Here is a 17,956-nt window from a genome sequence, read left to right on the forward strand (position 1 = left end):
GTAAGAAGATAAGACACAGATTGAACCCCCCTAATGTATGTGCATACTTTAAAATACCTGCACAAACTAGAGGTCCTCTTTTAATTATTTCCCATCCACTCCCCTTCCTAACAACAAAGAGAAAGTACAAGCCACACTTCAAAGCTCTGAGGCCAGAAGTTTATCACTCAAGTCTTACTGCAAGGATGGTCAAGCTCTAATGTTCTGGACACTAGTTTCCAACCCTCAGTAGCTAAAGGGATGAGGGGTGCAACTTTTTAAAAGAGGAGGCCCATCTGGAAGCTTTTTTGTCCTTGATGACCTTGAGTTTAGAGAGGTGGGCCTTAACAAAATGAGTTTCAACAGGGATACAAGGTACTCTCATCTAGGCAGGAAAATTGATATTCACAGTTATAGGGAGATGCCTGACGAGAGCAATACATACAAAAAGGATCTGGGTTTTTTGGTAGAACACAAGCTAAAAAATATGAGTCAGTGGTGTGACGCACTGGTCGAGAAAACAAATGCAATTCTAGATGCATCAACCAAGGGAAGCACAGTATCCAGACCAAGGGAAGAAATACCTGGAAATACTGTGTCTAGTTCTGAGCAGCACAGTTCAAGAAGGACGTGGACAAGCTGGACCATGTCCAGAGAAAGGTAGCAATGGCTGCATCTGCACTGCAGAAATAATCTGTTTTGACACCACTTTATTCCAATGCTGTGGAATTCTAGGAATGGTAGTTATCAGGTGCCCCAGAAACTACCATTCCCAGAATTCCATAGCATTGAGCCATGACAGTTAAAGTGTCAAACCAGATTATTTCTGCAGTATAGATACAGCCTAAGATGGTAGAAGATCTAGAAACCAAATCTTTAGAGGAATGAAAGAAAGTTGTGTATGTTTAGCTTTGAGAAAAGACAGATGACTTGGTGGCTATCTTTAAATATCTGAAGGGATGTCCTATAAAAATGGATTGTTTTCTGCTGCTCCAAGGACTAGCACAGGAACTACATAAACATTAGGAAGAACTTCTTTACTGTTCAATATTGGAATAGAAGGTGGTGGATTCTTTGGGGGCTGTTAAACAGAGGTTGGATGGACATCTTTCAGGAGTGCTTTACTTGTGTATTCCTGTGTAATGGGTTAGATCCAATGACCATAATGGCCCCCTTTCAGTGAAAGATTCCATGATTCTACATCTGGTCTGCTGTGTGCAAGACCTTGGCCATCTCTTTTGCTGACCTTTAGCTTTATGTGCCTTGGAAAATATGATGAGACACTTCTTTTTGTTAAAAAAAAGAAAGGCAAGTCTTTATTGTGGTAATAGTATAGACAGAAAGCCTTTTATAGCTCCCTTCCAAGCAGTGTCTGTAACAGACTTTTGTGCATATACTGCATCAGAGGTGCAATCTGGCTCTTCTTGGCCTTGCCATGGGTGGACGCAGTGGCCTGCAGACACTTGGGAATAAAGGTGTAACGGGACAATGTGTCTGGGAGAGGCAAAGAGGTTTCTTTCTTCTGTACCTGCTGCTAAGAGTCCAACTCTTATTTACAATTGTCAGCTTACATTTCCAAGTACCCTGTGTCCTGTTTCTGGGGACAGAAGTGAGAACATCCACGAAGTGTGTCCCTGTTTGCTCCATTTTAATTATTAGAGTATCAAAAATGCTTTTGCTGTGCCTTTTCCAAATTCTTGAGGCAGGTCTTGGCATAAAGTGAAAAGTCCCAAAGTCAATAATTGTGTTACTTGGCTCTTAAATTTATTAGTGTTTCTTCACTTGTTACCTACCAAAATATGGCTTCTGTAGTCTGTTAAATGAAGCTGGAACCATAACTAGGAGAATGTATCTAGGACTTACAGAGGAGCTGGAATTCATGGCTAGCTATTCTGTGTCTCCATTTCCTTGAGCTACTAGTGCTTTTTAAGTGGGTGCAGCTTGCAATCTATCCAAACAAACAAACCAAGTGTGCCTGTCTGGTCTTGGCAAGAAGCCTAAAATACACTGGGACCTTAAAGGACATGGTGATCAACAGGTAATGTCACCTTCTTGCAGGGGAATGATGCCAAGTGGCATCCAGTGTGCATGGCTAGAAAGAAAGCCCACAATTCTGTCAAGAGAATGGTCAATACCAGTTCCCATCTGCTCTCTCTAGCTGCATACACTGCATCAGAGGTGCTAAAATTTTGGATAGCCATCAGCCAAGTACAATGAGGGGAGCAAAGAGCATGGTCCTTTGGAGAGCATCGCTGGACTCACTCGACTCTGGGATTCCTTTTTCTTGCAGGCAGCTAAAGCAAGCAGCTATTTACTTGAGGGCTCTGACTTCTCTGAAGCCATTGTTATATTCCTCTCCCAGTGTTTTTCCCCAAGACCATCATCTCAAGGGTCTGGGCTGCACTGCTCTTCCATTCGGTGTTCCGCTCTTGGCCACGAAAGGGCCAGCTACTCTCTCCAAATGGCTTAGACCTGCAGGGTCTCTCTCTGCTGGCCCCTTGAAGTAGCCCAGCTGGAAGGATGTTGAGCCCACACGGCAGCCCTAGCCTGGCGACCCAGGCTGCAAGAGAAGTCTTTCCTCAAGTCATTGAAGAGGAAGTGGATCTTTCCTTGCAAGAGCTGTTTGTAGGTCTGGAAAATAGTCCTGAGGTTTCCTTCTGGGATAAGCTGAGGGGCTCCTTCTGTCTGCCTTGTCATTTCCTGTCCCTGGAACAAGAAAAACAAATTTGGGTGCCTCTCCAAACCCAGCACTTCAGAGACAGCAGGTGGGAATCCAAGCTGTCAGCCACAAACAGGTTCAAGTTCAAGGGGGAGAATCACAAGTAGCTCCTTAACTGCAAGAAAAACTTACGTGACATTAGACTTTCTAAGGGTGAGATGGTGAGATAAAGATTTCTTTTTATCTGAAGTATTCACTAACTAGATTAGGATATAGCTTTTATGTATGTATAGATTAAAGCCATTAGTAAACTTTTGTTTTAAACTACAAGCTACATGTTTGTTGTTTTTGAGTCACTATCAGTTCTTAGGGAATCATAGTTAGGCAAGATCACATTTCTGCTACTCTGCTGATTTAAAGCTAGACCCTAAGAGGCTTGGCTTTGACATTTAAATATTTTTGTTTCCTTACTAAAGGCTGAAGCCTAAGAAAACTTAAATTGCCAATCATCACCATCATCATGCCCAAAAGACATATTCAGGGATAGCTGTATTGGCCATGTAGCAAAATAACAAAATGCACAAAAGAGCGATACCTCTATTGGCCAACCAAAATGATGAAAATACACCCTGCATTTTGAATCGGGAGATCCCTTCCAGAACAAGTCAACTACAACAGAAACAGCGCCTGATACTAAACACTGACTTCTGACTAACATCGTCACTTTTCTTCTGTATGGTTTTTTTAAAAAGTCTTTTGCCTGATGAAGAAGACAGTGGTGCTTTGGACAGTGCTCTGGAAGAGTTGCTGGTAGTCTCACCTGTGACCTATAACTTTGTAGATGCAGAACGAAGGAGCTGGCTTTCTCATAAAGCTTCTGAAGAAGTAGAGAGGGGCAGGCCTGCGTCAGTTCTTGCTGGGTGATAGCTATGACATCCACCAGTGTAAGCAGGTCACGGAGAACTTCTTGAGCTTTGACCTGATTCTAAGAAAGACAAGACAACCAAATGTACAACCTCTTAATTCTTGCCCTTCTCCCGACCTTCATCCCAATATGATGGATTAGAAGAATACAGGTTTTTACAGTCAAATACATGTGGAAAGACCTGTGGGAGGGTTAATTGGATTCCTCTCGCAGCCAAATCATGATTTTGCAAAAGGACAAGATCGCAGGATATTAGCATTGCATATTTTGTAAATTGACTAAACTGCACCATCTGATAAACCCAGCTCATCCCTTCTTTCATCCACTCTTGATGTAATTTTTATAACTTGTCTTTCTCCTCCACAAATCATGCAGTTTTTCTCTCCAGTGAGAGTGACTCATTGAAAGCTTTACAGTTTTTGAGGAGTATTTGCAGGTCAACACTGTGCAAAAAAAAAAGCACATGGTGGGGTTTTGTTGCTTTGTTTGGAATTAAAAACATGATTTTCTGCTCTGGGAGCAAGCTTCCTGTACAGACAATCCTCTCTGTACTATTGAGGGGGGATGTTTCCTGTGCAGAAAATCTCATTTTTCTGTGCAGAACCAACCAACACATGGCAATTTTTGCACTGAAGAAATTATGAATGTGAAGAATCTCTTCATGCCTAAGATTTCCTTCAAGTAGTTTCCTAGTCCATAAAGAAACCTCTCCCTCCCCCTGACTCTACTGCATCTGCACTGCAAAAATAACCCATTTTGACACCACTTTAACTGCCATGGCTCCATCCTATGGAATCCTGGGATCTGTAGTTTGTTATGGCACCAGAGCTCTCTGACAGAGATGGCTAAATTGCCTCCCAAAACTACTAATCCCAGAGTTCCATAGCCTTGAGCGATTGTTGTTAAAATGGTGTTAGAAATGATTATTTCTGCAGTGTGGATGCAGCCTCCCTCTCCCCCAATGTATCTGAGGAAGCAGACCAAATCTACAAAGGCTTATGCTTTCCACACAACTTCTTTTGCAGAGTAAATCACAGTAAGCGTGGTGTAGTGGTTTGACCATGTAAACCCACTGGGTGAGCTTGGAGAAGACGCACCCTCTTAGCCTCAAGAGGATGGCAATGGCAAAACCCTCTTAAGAAACTTGCCAAGAAAACCCCATGATAGGTTCATTTTAGGATTGCCATAAGTCGAACATGATTTGAAGGCACCCAACAACAGCACCACACACATGCACATACACACATATAGTTAATGAACTGACTATTTGTGAACATTCTCACCCATCCCTACATACTCACTGTCTTTGCCATCCATTCTCGGAGGCTGAAGCCTACCAGGGGCAAGAGCACAGGCTGCTGGAGAATGGGAAGGTTTTCACATCGGCTCTGCAAAGAGAAAGGACATTTAGAGGGAGTCCAGGGCCAGCTAACAGGGCTGTGTCAAGACTTCACACCCCAGAAAAGCTTCCCTTAGCAGAAGTCTTCTGCATTTTCTCCTTGTTCACCATTACCAATTGATATTTTTCAGTGCAGATCTCGTCACCTCTTTTTGCTGACAACTGAATGAAGTGATAACAATGCTTTCAAATTTTACTCTTGTTTGTGGAAAACCACAGGTGATTTGAAGGCACACAGACAAAGAATAAGTGATGTTAAAGAAAAGGGGCAATTATCAATTATCTGGATATTTCTTCCCCTTTCTTTCATGAGATTCTTCCTTCATGCTAACAGTTTAACACTCTGCCAGATTAGTTGCATTTCTAAACAAAAGCTAAACTTTGCCTTTAGCAGTCAGGATATCTTTCTGTAAGCAATATGTTTTATAAGTTATTGTATATACTCATGTATAAGTCTAGAAATTTTAGTCAAAAAATTGACCCCCAAAACCTAGGCCGACTTATCCACGGGTCAATGCAAATACTCTTCTTTGAAAAGGAGCCATCCCCTGGTGAAAGGCAATCTGTCCTGGAGGCACTGACCTCCCTCTACTCTCTCTTCCATCCAGCCTTTAGTGTGAACCAAAACAGTTATGCTGCCATAATTTTGTAGGTTCTTTGGCATTGTTTTCCTTTGCTTCATCATTTAGGTCCTTTGTTGCATGTCCCTAAGTTTTGCCCTTGACTTAGCCAGGAGTCATATAAAAATCCATAATTTTGCTCACAAAACCTGCCCTTTTTCATGGGTGGCTGAGATAGTGATACTTTTGCTTTCCGATTGTGCTATGAACACAAACTATGTTTCATGCACAAACTATTTTTAAAATAGTCTATAACATTACCTTCAAGGTATATATGAAACATAAATGAATTTTGTGTTGAGACTTGGGTCCAATCTCCAAGCTATCTCATTATTTATGTACATGCAAATACAGGTATTCCAAAATAAAAATAAAAAATCTGAAATTCAAAACACTTCTGGTCCCAAGCATGTCGGATAAGTGAGACTACTACCTGGAGATCACAGAGAGATAAATGAGATCACAGACAAATAGCACTATATCCCAAAGGCAACAGATCCCATCTGATCTCAGGAGACAAGCAGGTCAGGCCTGGTTAGTATTTGGATGGAATACCACTAAGGAATAGCAAGTGCTGTAAGCTATCTTTCTGAGGAAAGAAATGGCAAGCCACCTCTGAGTATTTCTTGCCTAATAAAACCCTCTGAAACTCATGGGGTTGCCATCAGTTAACAGGTGTCTTCAAGTCCTATATTTTACTTTATACAATGTTCCTTGGTAACTGTGGCAACTGCTGACATATAAACTGTGAGATTTTATAGTAGATTATTTATTACCTGGGAGAAGGTAATGTCTGTTTAGTATTGGAATGTTTAATTACAATGTTAAGTCCTTTGAGCATAAATAATAGAAAAGCAATGCCTCTGTGTCTCTGCCTACTTCTGTTGTGGATTGCTGGAGGACTGAAACTGTCATGATTAACTCCTCTGTTTGCCAAATTTCTATAATACCTGAGACCTGGAAAAGCTGCTGATCCTTGTAGTATAGTAGACAGCGTTGCTGCAGATCAAGAAGCTATCTGATTGGGAAACAGTGGGAGTGCGATGGTGAATCCACACTAGGTTTAGGCTAAATTTTAAAGCAACAATCGAAGGTGCTGAATGTGATTCCCAGAAAGATCCAAAACATACTCCAGAAATAATCCAGTTTGGGACTGCTTTAATTGCTTTGATTTAGTGCTACGGAATCCTGGGAATTGTAGTTTATTGTGTCACTAGAGCGCTCTGACACAGAAAGCTAAATGTCTCATGAAATTACAGTTTCCAGAATTACCTAGCATTGAGCCAGGCAGTTAAAGAGGTTTCAGAATTGATTATTTCTATCATGTGTTTTGGATCAAAAATTCCCTTTGGACAATTTGGATTAAAACCGAACTCACTGCCACAATCATGTGGAAGCCCTTTGCTGACACTGCCTGGAATAAGTCAGCTCTCTATGGTTCCCAAGAGGCTCCTGCAATGTGCAAATGGCAGATACTCAGATTGTGGGTTTGGAGTGAGAACAAGTGTGGAAGTGTGCTTGCAAAGCATGCAAGCTTTTTTTTAAAGTAACTTTTCTTATTTTTATTATTCAAAATAACGCAGTAATACCTATTTTTTAAACAAACGAACAGCTGCAAGCCACTGGCCTACAGTACAAGATGCACCTAAGGCATGGCAATATACTTATGTAACTATAAAAGTACAGTAACCGTAAAACACAATTGCAACAACAACGACTACAATTCATTATTCATAACAAGCTATTGTTGTGTCTTCCTTATCTGAAATGCTTGGGACCAGAAGGGTTTTGGATTTGGGGTTTTTTTTCCAATTTTGGAACATTTGCATATACATAATGAGATATCTTGGAGATGGACCCCACATCTAAACATGAAATTGATTGATGTTACCTGTACACCTTATACATGGAGCCTGAAGATAATTTTATACATAATATTTGTAATAATCCTGTTCATGAAACAAAAATTATGTACATTGAACAGAAAGCAAAGGTGTCACTAACTCAGCTACCCATTTGGACAATTTTGGGATTTGGAATTTCAGATAAGGGAGGCTAAGCCTGTACTTCCATGTTCCAGTCCTTCCTTCCAGAGGTGACATGCCAAACACTGCAATCAGAGTCCTTGCTCCATTCAAGGACTTGGCTACCATCCAGAGGTACAACCTTACAAAGAGTTGCAAACAAACCCAAACTCACCCCCACACGTCATTTTGCAAAGGGAGGGTGCACCTAGGTCTTTATGTCATCAGGATAACAACAAATAGGTGTCTCTTACCACTTGGTCCTCCAGGTCTATGCTTTCACTGATGTACTTCTGGATTAGTCTCCTGTCACAGATCAGTGGTGTGGGAATCATCCTGGCTAGTTTTATATGGAGCAGGAAGGTAGTCAGGAGAAGGAGCCCTGGGAAGGGAGTGGAGAGACAAAGAGACAGCCTGTCAGAAGTTTGGCACCCACCAAATCAGCTCCATGGTCCTAACTGCTAGATCTAGGAAGGTCAAAGATTGACACTAAGGTTCCCAGATCTGTATATGTGAACTCTTCCCTCCGCCTCACAACAACGTCACTATGGAGTGCAGTCCACACGCATGGCCAAATATCTGAATTTTTCCCCCTCAAATCCATGATACATTCCCACTTTTTTCCCTTCCAGATTAATAATAATAATAAATAATAATAAAATTTATTTGTATCCCACCCCTCTGAGAACAATCAAGGCTAACAAGTTAAAAATACAAAACATATCAAATCCCTAGTACCCTCCCCCCTTAAAAAGGTATTAAATCTAGTAGAGAATTAAAACCATACAAGTTAAAACTGACCCAAAGGTCAAACAACATAACAATAATCAATATAACAATAATCAATGGGAGTGGCGGTATCTATTTATTCATAGGAGTTTCCTGAGGCTGGGTTCTGGAAAGGCCTGCCAGAAGAGATCCGTCTTAACAGTCTTTTTAAGGCTGTCTAAGGGTGTAAGCAGACGGATCTCTTGCCTGCCACAGTTGCCCACCCATGGGATAAACAATGACAACCGAAAGGGGGAAACTGTGGAAGAAAGCAGGCACTGAGAAAGAGGCTCTGTTCAAAACCAACGGATTTTGTCCACCTTCCCTTGCCAATGCTGCATGATCCTGGAAAAAGTGAAACTGAACATTCTGGCCTTAATCATTTATCTCAGATCAATGGGGCTAACCTCTAAGTCATAAAATTGCACACTGCATAAACTATGTAATCTGGTTTCTGTTTCTTTCTGAGTCAGGCACTTCAATGTTCAAAAGAGAAATTGGTTGCAAACTACAGTGGTCCCTCCACATTCACTGGGGTTAGTGAAGGGCCCCTGTGAATGTGGGGAAAATGCAGATAAAAAACCACTATTCTTTGTACCTGAGAGAACACCTCTCTAGGAATCTCCAGGTCCTCCAGTGTGAGTCTGCCAGAGGGTGATCACAGAATCATGTTGGAAGATCTACAAATGCCTAGAGAAGGGTTTTCTCTAGGAAGTTCTAGGTTCTCCAGCAAAACTCTATGGTGACCTTTTGGCAGAGTTGCGCTGAAGGACCTAGAGATTCCTAGAGAGAACATATTAATCAAAACCTCAAACAATCAAATTCGCAAAAGTCAAAGCTGCAAATGTGGAGGCCCAACTCTATTTTTAATATTGTTTCCCTCCAGACTGAAGTGGTTTGGGAATCAGTTTATTCCCTGACCCTGTTTCCAGGGTTTGCAATTCTTACTCTTCACAAATGAAGCAGGGTTCCATAACTGCTTGAGCCTGTATTGTTGACATGCTCCTCCATTATGTTCAGCCACCTTGTGGTGCCCCAACCCTCCAGAGGTTCAGCCCATTTGGCTGGAATCAGCTTCCTAACACCTGTGCATGTACAGAGTGCTTTCCTCTCAGTTCCTAAACATCCCATATCTTTTTAGAATTAGGAAGAAAAGCTTCCAAGGTGATGGGGTGTGAATGATTCCCCCAGGCAGTCACTGTTGGGAAAAGTTAGTTTTTTGGATCACAAATTCCCCAACCAGGATGGCCACTTCTGAGAAGTTGTCACCTTTTCCAAGAAAGCACCTTTTCCAAGCATTGGTGATTCTGGGAGTTATAGTTTTAAAAAGTAACTTTTCAAGCATTGCCCCCTGCCAGCCTCTCCCTTGAGGACCCAGGAGTTCTGATTGTATTTCCCAATAATATTAGGATATTTTTAACAAGGGAAAAGAGAGACAGATGGAAAGCTGTGTGTATGTCCATTTGGCCAGCACTCACGGTTCAACTCCATGCCAAGGTGGCCACTTGATCACAGCATCTTCCTGCCCAGGGACAGTAGCAGTTCTCTGGCTCCTGTTGGGCTTCCATTGAAGGCAGCTTTTCACACTGGGACATGCGAAGGCGGTGGGCAGCTGCTGTGCAGAACACTGGCCAGAGGGACTCCCTCCTCTATGTATGTGTGTGTGTTTTCTGGGATGCTCTCTGCATAGTTTCCTAGCACTCAGAGACGGCCCTGCGTGGCTTCCTGTTGTGCTGTTGCTGGTGGTGACCTTTGGGCAAAGGGCCTTGAGCATGGAGCATAGACCTTCAGGAAGGCTTTCTGCTTCCAGGCATTTCCTCCTTGGCGCTCTCTTGGCTGATGGATGAAGCAAGGCTGTGTCAGAGTCCTGACAGTAGTGGTGACTCAGCTGGTGAGACTGTGTGCTTCCAGAGGGTCTCAAACCAAGGGATTCATATCCACCGACCTATCCACTAGGGGCTCAGATGCCTATCCACCTGGGGAAATGCTGCACTTGCTTCCTTTGGTCATTGAAATGTGGGCATCCTAGTGCCCTGGTTGGGAATCCCAGCTTTGAAGGTACAGCTGTAGTTGCTTACTTCCCCCAGCTGGCCCTGGCCACTTTCTGTCTGGCTTGGATCCACTTCTTCCAAAGCATCCACATGGAAAGAAAGGACAATCCCTCAGAATGAATCTTCCACAGGCTCAGCGATCCACAGGTCCCACCTGTAAAAAGTTGGGGCAATCAGTAACATGCTTAAGCGGCACCATATGCATATTCACCGTACCCCCTGCCATCCCAGAATTAAGTTTGTTGTGTTTTTAATGGCACATAAGAAATAACTTAATGGATAAGCACCCCTGCATACCCTATGCACTATCTTGGGGTCCTCACATTTTTATATCTCATAGCTGGAGATAGCATGCTTTTAAGAGATCGATGACCTTCCAGGAACACTAGGTCAGATTCCCAGGAAAAAAAGGATTGTTTTCCCTGAGGCATGTGTATATCTAGGTAAACAAAACCATAAAATCTAAAGGACTCCTTCCTTCTCCCACGTAATCTGCATTTCCTCTCAAAACTGAGACAAAGGATCTCTTTGCACCTAAAGTAGTAAACTTTACTACTTTACTACTACCCTCTGTTGTGTCCTCAGCTACATTTCCCTGTCCATCCATCTCAGGGATGTCCTAATTCAATCACTGTTTTTTCTTACTAAAATTAAAGCTATCAACCAGCCTGGAATCCCATTGTCGATTCCTAGGTCAACGTCACTAGAAATAACATTGGTCTGTTACAGACTGCCAAAATAAAGCTGCTTCAGGTCTCTTTGGAGGTATGCTGTTTAAATGATGCATACATCCTAAGAATCTGGAAGCTGCACCAAAGCTGCACTCCAGTGCTTAGGAATGGAGTGTGGCTTTGGCGCGATCTCCAGACTCTTAGGACCCATGCATCATTTAAATAGCATACCTCCAAAGAGACCCGAAGCAGCTTTATTTTGGCAGTCTGTAACAGGCCATTGTTATGTTATTCCTTTGCTACCCTGCCAGACAGTCTATAGCCGGGGGCTTGTTTTAAGGTCTAAATATGGTTTCAAAACCTAACCTCTGCACACACAACCCAGCCTGCATACTGCATTCTGTATGTTCTGTGTTGCCCTTGGACCTCCCAGTTTGAGCCACTCCAGCCTTCCATGGTCTTCTCTTTGGACAGGTAATTATAACTCCCTAAAACTCCACTATTCCCTTTCCACATTTCCATTTTGGTTAGCTCTGTACACCTTGTTTGTTTAAACTGCTATCTTGTTTATATGATTTCACTCTGCATTTTTCTAAACGAAACCTTCTTAATTCATCCAAATCCTGGAATCCTTCCCAGTTAGTACTGTTATATACTGGTGCAAATGGCCCAAAAGATTCCTGAGCCTTTTGCAAAGCTAATTTCCCCAGCATTTGAAGAAATGCTGGCAGTTGGTAGGGGACTGTTCCTCAGTACCCCCCACCCCACCTCACCCCACCCCCACCTATTCTTTAGGTAAGAAAATAAGCCTATGATCCTTCCAGATAGGATCAGGGGAGGAGGTATAGTTCAACTGTTGATCACAGCCTTTGCTTACAGAAGGTCCCAGGTTCAATCCATTCCCAGAAATGCCTGGGAAAGGTGCCTGCAGAAAACCTTGGGATGCAGCTGCCTGGCAGAACAGATACAACTGAGCTGTATGGACCAAAGGTTGGATGCAGAATTTTTCCACTTGAACTCAGTTTGCAGTTCAAGTGGTGTCAAACTGCATTATTTCTACAATGTAGATGCACCACCTAACATCATTCAAAACAAATCGAAATCCATCTCCCAAAATAAAAGAGGATGGAGCCATGGCAGATAAAGGTGCATCAAAGTGCTACATTTGTGGAGAGCGAAGGCAATATAAGTTAACTTATAAACTCTGCCCATTCCTACTTCCTGCTTGTACTAGATGGTGCATTTTGCCCCTAATTAGATCTACCCTTCTCTTTTGGGGGGCACTTCTGCCACCACTTTTAGATTCTCCACGCGCACACACACACGTGTCTCTGGGCCAAGATGGTACCACTTGCTCTCTTATAAGGTGGTCACATGCAAAAGAGGTCAGGGCTGCAGTGCTGTAATTTTAAATGGTACACCCACTAACATTTGTTCTTCCATGTAATTACTACTGCTGTGGGACAGCTGTTGTCCTTTTCATGGAGCCACCCTACTCTCTGGCCTTTGTCTGTCTTGAGATGATTTTAAACAAGTCTTTCATGCCCCTGTTTCCAGGGGTATCACTAGGATGGTGCAAGGGGTGCAGGCCACATCAGGTGACATCCTAAGAGTGGTGACACCACTGTTCCCCAAACATCTGCCTTTTGGCAGAAATGGGCTGTGGAGTTCCCCTGCATCCCTTTAAAATGGTGTAACTCTGCAGAAGAGGTGAGGTGAGTGGGGTGAGTCTCAGTGGGAGGAAAAGAGACTGGCTCCAGGTTTTTAAAAAATACATTTTAAAATTTATAAATGTAACATTATACATTTAAAACATTTAAAACATTTGCTTTAAATTTTCTTTAAAAGCATCACATCATACCAAATTTTTACTTTAACCGCACAAAACTATGTGTATGAAACTACATTTAGGCTGTGCACACGACATTATAATTTTAATCTTGTTAGTGGTTTATGTCACAACTTTTGCCATTAAATTTAGTGATATAGGGGGAATTACAATTTATGAATAACATTAATACAAAAAACATTACTAAGGATTCTGTGAGGTGTGGTATGGGAGGAGGTCAATGGAGGGGAATGACACCATGAGTTACCGCACCATGTGATGCCAACCCTAGTAACGCCTCTGCTTCATTCATTGAATTTTATGGGGAGCTTCAGATGTCATTTCCTTCCCTTTTCTCCATGTGTAATCCTCCCTTTCCCCTCCCGCTACTTCTTCCATTCTTTTCTTAACTGTTGAAAATTAAATAAATAATAATAATAAAATTGATTAGTATCCCGCCCCTCTGAGAACAATCGGGGCGGCTAACAAAGTTAAAATACAAAGTTAAAGAGAAAAAGACAAGGTTACCTTTTAATTGCTAATGCAAGGAGGCTTCTCTAGTAAACACTCTGCATGTCCTACAACCAGAACAAAACACAGCCTCGGTTTCCTGGCAGAAACCCGCCCCTATTGGTAAATTTCTCTGTTTGATGTGCCAAGCAAACAACTCCCCACTGTCTCTTGCTATATTATGGAACTGACCCTCAAATGACAGCCTTGTTGCATGCCAGGCCTGGACCAAGCAAATCACCCACCTTGAATGCTGCAGGAGGTCCGACGTCTTGGGGATCGCACCCACAGACAGCCTGGTAGAGACTGGGCAGGGAGTGAAGGGCAGCACCCGCAACAAGAGTAGGAAGCAGAAGATAAGAGAGGTCAACCACCTTCCTGCTTGCTGAGTTGATATTGCCTGAATGCGCTCTCTCACACACTGACACAGGACTTCAGCCAGGCTCAGGGCCAGGTCAGGATGTGACAGATCTCACGTCCCATAAAAGCAAAGAGGTAGGCAGGATGGCATGGTGCAAGCGCACATCACTTGAATACGGTCCCTCAGAAGCTCAAAGGAAGTGCATACCCTGAAACCAAACAAAGGAGTGAGAGGCTGCATCCGTACTGCAGAAATAATCCTATCTGACACCACTATGCCATTGCTCAATGCTATAGAATACTGGGATTTGTAGTTTGCCGCCCGTGGCAATCCCAGAATTCCATAGCACTGAGCCATGGAAGTTAAAGTGGTGTCAAACCAGATTATTTCTGCAGTGCGATTGCAGTCAGAGAGAGGGAACAAGTCAGAGGCTGCTGCCACACCGCAGAATTGATCCAGTTTGACACCACATTTATTTATTTATTTATTTATTTATTTGCTTGCTTGCTTGCTTGCTTGCTTGCTTTCCTTATTTATATGCTGCCTCTCTCCCATTCTGGGACCTAAGGTGGCTTCTGTAACAACACATTTTAAAAAACTTTACAAAAAGTTTTAAAAACCAATTTAAAAACACCACATTAAAACACTATAAAATGGATTAAAAACCAAGCAAAAGTTAAAACAGATAAAACATACAACCATATTAAGAATATGCATCTATATTAATTGCCATGCTTCTATCCTGTGGAATCTTGGGATTTGTAGTCTGTGGTGGCACCAGAGCTCTCTAATAGAGAAGGCTGAACAGCTCACAAAACTACAAAGCCCATAGCATTGAGCCATGGAGGTTAAAGTGGTGTCAGACTGCATTCATTCAGCAGTACAGTATAGATGAAGCCAGAGTCAGTCCTTTTTACTGGTAGTTAAACTGCTTTCTTTTTTTAAAAAATATAGTCTTTATTGAAATTATATCACCAAATAAAATCCCAATGTTTGCCTCTTAGATTGTTTTGTTTTCATTCTTTACAACAATTCTCCCCTCCCCCCCAGCTGTTAAATGTCGGTTATGACTGATAAATCGCTAATAGCACTACATATTCATGAACCCCTGTTTTTCAGCAATATTTACATTGTTACTAACACCTCGCATTTAGATGCATTATATTCAAAGATAAAGACCATGATATATGCACACTCATACATCAATTTTTGAAATGCCTTAATATACAAGCAAACAATAATTAGTATATTGTTGCAACAAATCAGGAAAATTAGTAATTTGCAGATTACCTAAAAGCATTTCACCTTGGAAAAGTATATTGCACTAGTATGTGTGTGTGTTTATATATTTTATTTTAATTCTAAAAAGGCAGTGTAAAAGGAAAGAAGAATAGAAAGAATGGGGGGAGTCATTTTTAACATGATTAGTACAGTGACCCTGCTTCCAATTTTTTTTCCTATGCTGCCATATTCATTCAGTCCTCACATCCAGAAATAAAATGTACAACTTCATATGGTTCTAAAGAGCATGCTTGACTTTAACACTGGATAAAGTGTTAATTTTACACCAGGTATATCATTACTAGATACATGCACAAATCTCTTGCAATTTGTATCAGAGATCATGAAACACAAATGCTAGGCATCTTGTATACAGCATGCCCGCTCCATACGTCGGTGTGCCATATACGGCTTCCGGTTTACACGGAAGCCGTCCTGCAATTACTGAATGGCGCATGCACACTCACTGCCGTGAGCACACACTCCATTCTGTTGGATGGGGCTTGAGATTAGGCTGTATTTGTCTTATACGGGGGTTCCAGAACGGATCCCCAGATAAGGCAAAGCTTCACTGTATAGTCTTTTTCTTTAATAGAGGAAGCTGAGAATTCCCCAGGATGCTAAACTTGCACACATACATATGGCTGTTGAGCGAGATTGCAGTTTCCAGATTCTTAGGCTTTGTATTGCATCATTTAAACAGCCTACCTCCAAGCGGACCTGATGACGCCAGGCTTTATTTTGGCAGTTCTGTACCGACCAATGTTATTTCTAGTGACGTTGACCTAGGAATCGACACTGGGATTCCAGGCTGGTTGATAGCTTTAATTTAGTAAGAAAAAAACAGTGATTGAATTAGGACATCCTGAGATGGGATGGACAGGGAAATGTAGCTGGGACACAACATGAGGGTAGTAGTAAAGTAGTAAAGTTTACTACTTTAGGTGCAAAGAGATCCTTGTCTCAGTTTTGAGAGGAAATGCAGATTACGTGGGGAGAAGGAAGGAGTCCCTTTAGATTTTATGGTTTTTGTTTACCTAGATTATACACATGCCTCAGGGAAAACATCCTTTTTTTCCTGGGAATCTGACTAGTGTTCCTGGAAGGCATCGTCTTTGTGCTCTAATTAAGCTCCTTCTGAGCAGCCAATCTGTTGGCAGAAGCTGCATGAAAAAAAGATGTTCGTCTAGCAACAGGAGGAAAAAGGTACAAGTCGGTCCTTCTTTATCACATATTTTTTATACACGGATTTAAATGTTCCAAAAAGTATAAATTTCAAACATCAAACCTAGATTTTCCTTTTTATAAGAGACACCATTTTGCTATTTCATTATATTTAAGGGATTTGGCACCCATGGATTTTGTTATCCACGGGGGATCTTGGAACCAAACCCCAGCGTATAACAAGGGTCTACTGTATTTTATTACTGCAGTACTCTTGCTACTGGATTTTCTAGTAATGGGTCAACATAGCTACCAGCAGTGTATCATCTTTGCTAAAAGCACAAGGGTTAATCCATTATATTGGCCTTGAGGGACAGCAGTTGTCTGCAAGGAGGGAAAACATTCCCTCTAAAGACTGCAAAAGTACAAAATAGAGGACATTTTTTGCATTTTTCCCTCCAGAAACACAGGCACCTTCTTCCTTTGTTCTTGCATGGACTACACTCCCACAACCATTACCCATGTGTTTTATGTACTGTGACTTATGGCCTGTTACAGACAGGCCAAAATAAAGCTGCTTCGAGTCACTTTGAAGGAATGGTATTTCAATGATCGGGGCAAGTTGCATCCTAAGAGTCCAAAAGCACCCAAAAAGCTGCACTCCGGTCCTTAGAACTGGAGTGTGCCTTTGGTGCACGCTTTTGGACTCTTAGGACGCATGCATCATTGAATAGCATACCTCCAAAGTGACTCGAGCAGCTTTATTTTGGCCTGTCTGTAACAGGCCATGTTTTTAAGTAACAACAGATTCAGAAGCCTATAAAGCAAAAGCATTGTAGTTAACCAAACCAACGGCTTATACAGCAGTTTATTAACACTGACACACGCATTAGCTGCCAGGGCTCCATCCTGTGGATCCTGCAATTTGTAGTGAAGTGCTTGTAATCTCTGCTGGAAATTGGTCAGTGGTAAGGTTGCAGGAGTTTTGGAACAAAAATTACTCATAAAAATTCTGACACAGCTCTGCCCCGAATCCTCTTGCCCAGCAAAAAGAACACATTGTCAACCAGTCATAAAGGCTTTAAGATAGGTAATGCTTATAGATTGCTGCCCAAAGTCACCCCTAGTTCTAATCAAAGATTCATTATAGAGTGGGCCCTCCACATTCACTGGGGTCAGGGGCACAGGACCCCCAGGAAAGTGGAAAAACTGCAAATTAAAAAACAAAACACCAACTTTTTTTAACCTGAGGGACACCGCTCTAGGAATCTCTAGGTCCTCCTGCACAAACCTGTGGGCAAACATTGGCCACAGAATTGCACTGGAGGACCTACAATGCCTAGTGTTTTCTCTCGGAATTGCTTGGTCCTTTATCAAAGCCACAAAAGTGGAGGGCCAAAGTGTTATATAGTGAGAAGTGTTTGTCGGTGGAAAAGTAGCTGACAAAATTATGGATTCTCTAGCAGAAGTTAAAGCAGGTGAATGGTACCTTTCAATTTTTAAAAAAAATTTAGTAGCAAATTCATGCATCAGACTTTTATGGTTCCCTTGGTCTACTCTTAGCTTGCTTCAGGTTGTTATTACAGCCTTGTTTTAGGATGTATATTTGTAATACTGTGCAAAACTCATTGGATTTAAAAAAAAACCCACCAAAAGCCAATTACGGTAAGCCAACACAGCATCATTTAGGCCTTTTTTAAAACTATTCCTCCCTTA

The 17,956-nt window shown here is 42.0% G+C and overlaps 1 protein-coding gene across 3 annotated transcripts; it reads right to left on the minus strand.

Annotated features, from left to right (window-relative positions):
- Positions 1–977: 977 nt before the first annotated feature.
- THPO (thrombopoietin) lies at positions 978–13,855 on the minus strand. 3 transcript variants are annotated; one of them, XM_042459526.1, is made up of 6 exons: positions 13,680–13,855; positions 9,853–10,579; positions 7,861–7,988; positions 4,865–4,951; positions 3,459–3,623; positions 978–2,685 (listed from the first exon to the last, which is right to left on the minus strand). In XM_042459526.1, exons 2-6 carry the CDS (start codon positions 9,863–9,865, stop codon positions 2,446–2,448), a joined length of 633 nt encoding a protein of 210 aa, XP_042315460.1. In that variant the 5' UTR covers positions 9,866–10,579; positions 13,680–13,855; the 3' UTR covers positions 978–2,445. The 3 variants fall into 3 exon arrangements, with proteins under 3 accessions (XP_042315460.1, XP_042315461.1, XP_042315462.1); XM_042459527.1 differs by lacking the exon at positions 13,680–13,855 and adding an exon at positions 13,453–13,572; XM_042459528.1 differs by having other exon boundaries at positions 979–2,685; positions 10,453–10,579; positions 13,680–13,854.
- Positions 13,856–17,956: the final 4,101 nt, after the last annotated feature.

Source organism: Sceloporus undulatus, chromosome 3 (genome assembly GCF_019175285.1).
Source record: "Sceloporus undulatus isolate JIND9_A2432 ecotype Alabama chromosome 3, SceUnd_v1.1, whole genome shotgun sequence".
Lineage (NCBI taxonomy): Eukaryota > Metazoa > Chordata > Lepidosauria > Squamata > Phrynosomatidae > Sceloporus > Sceloporus undulatus.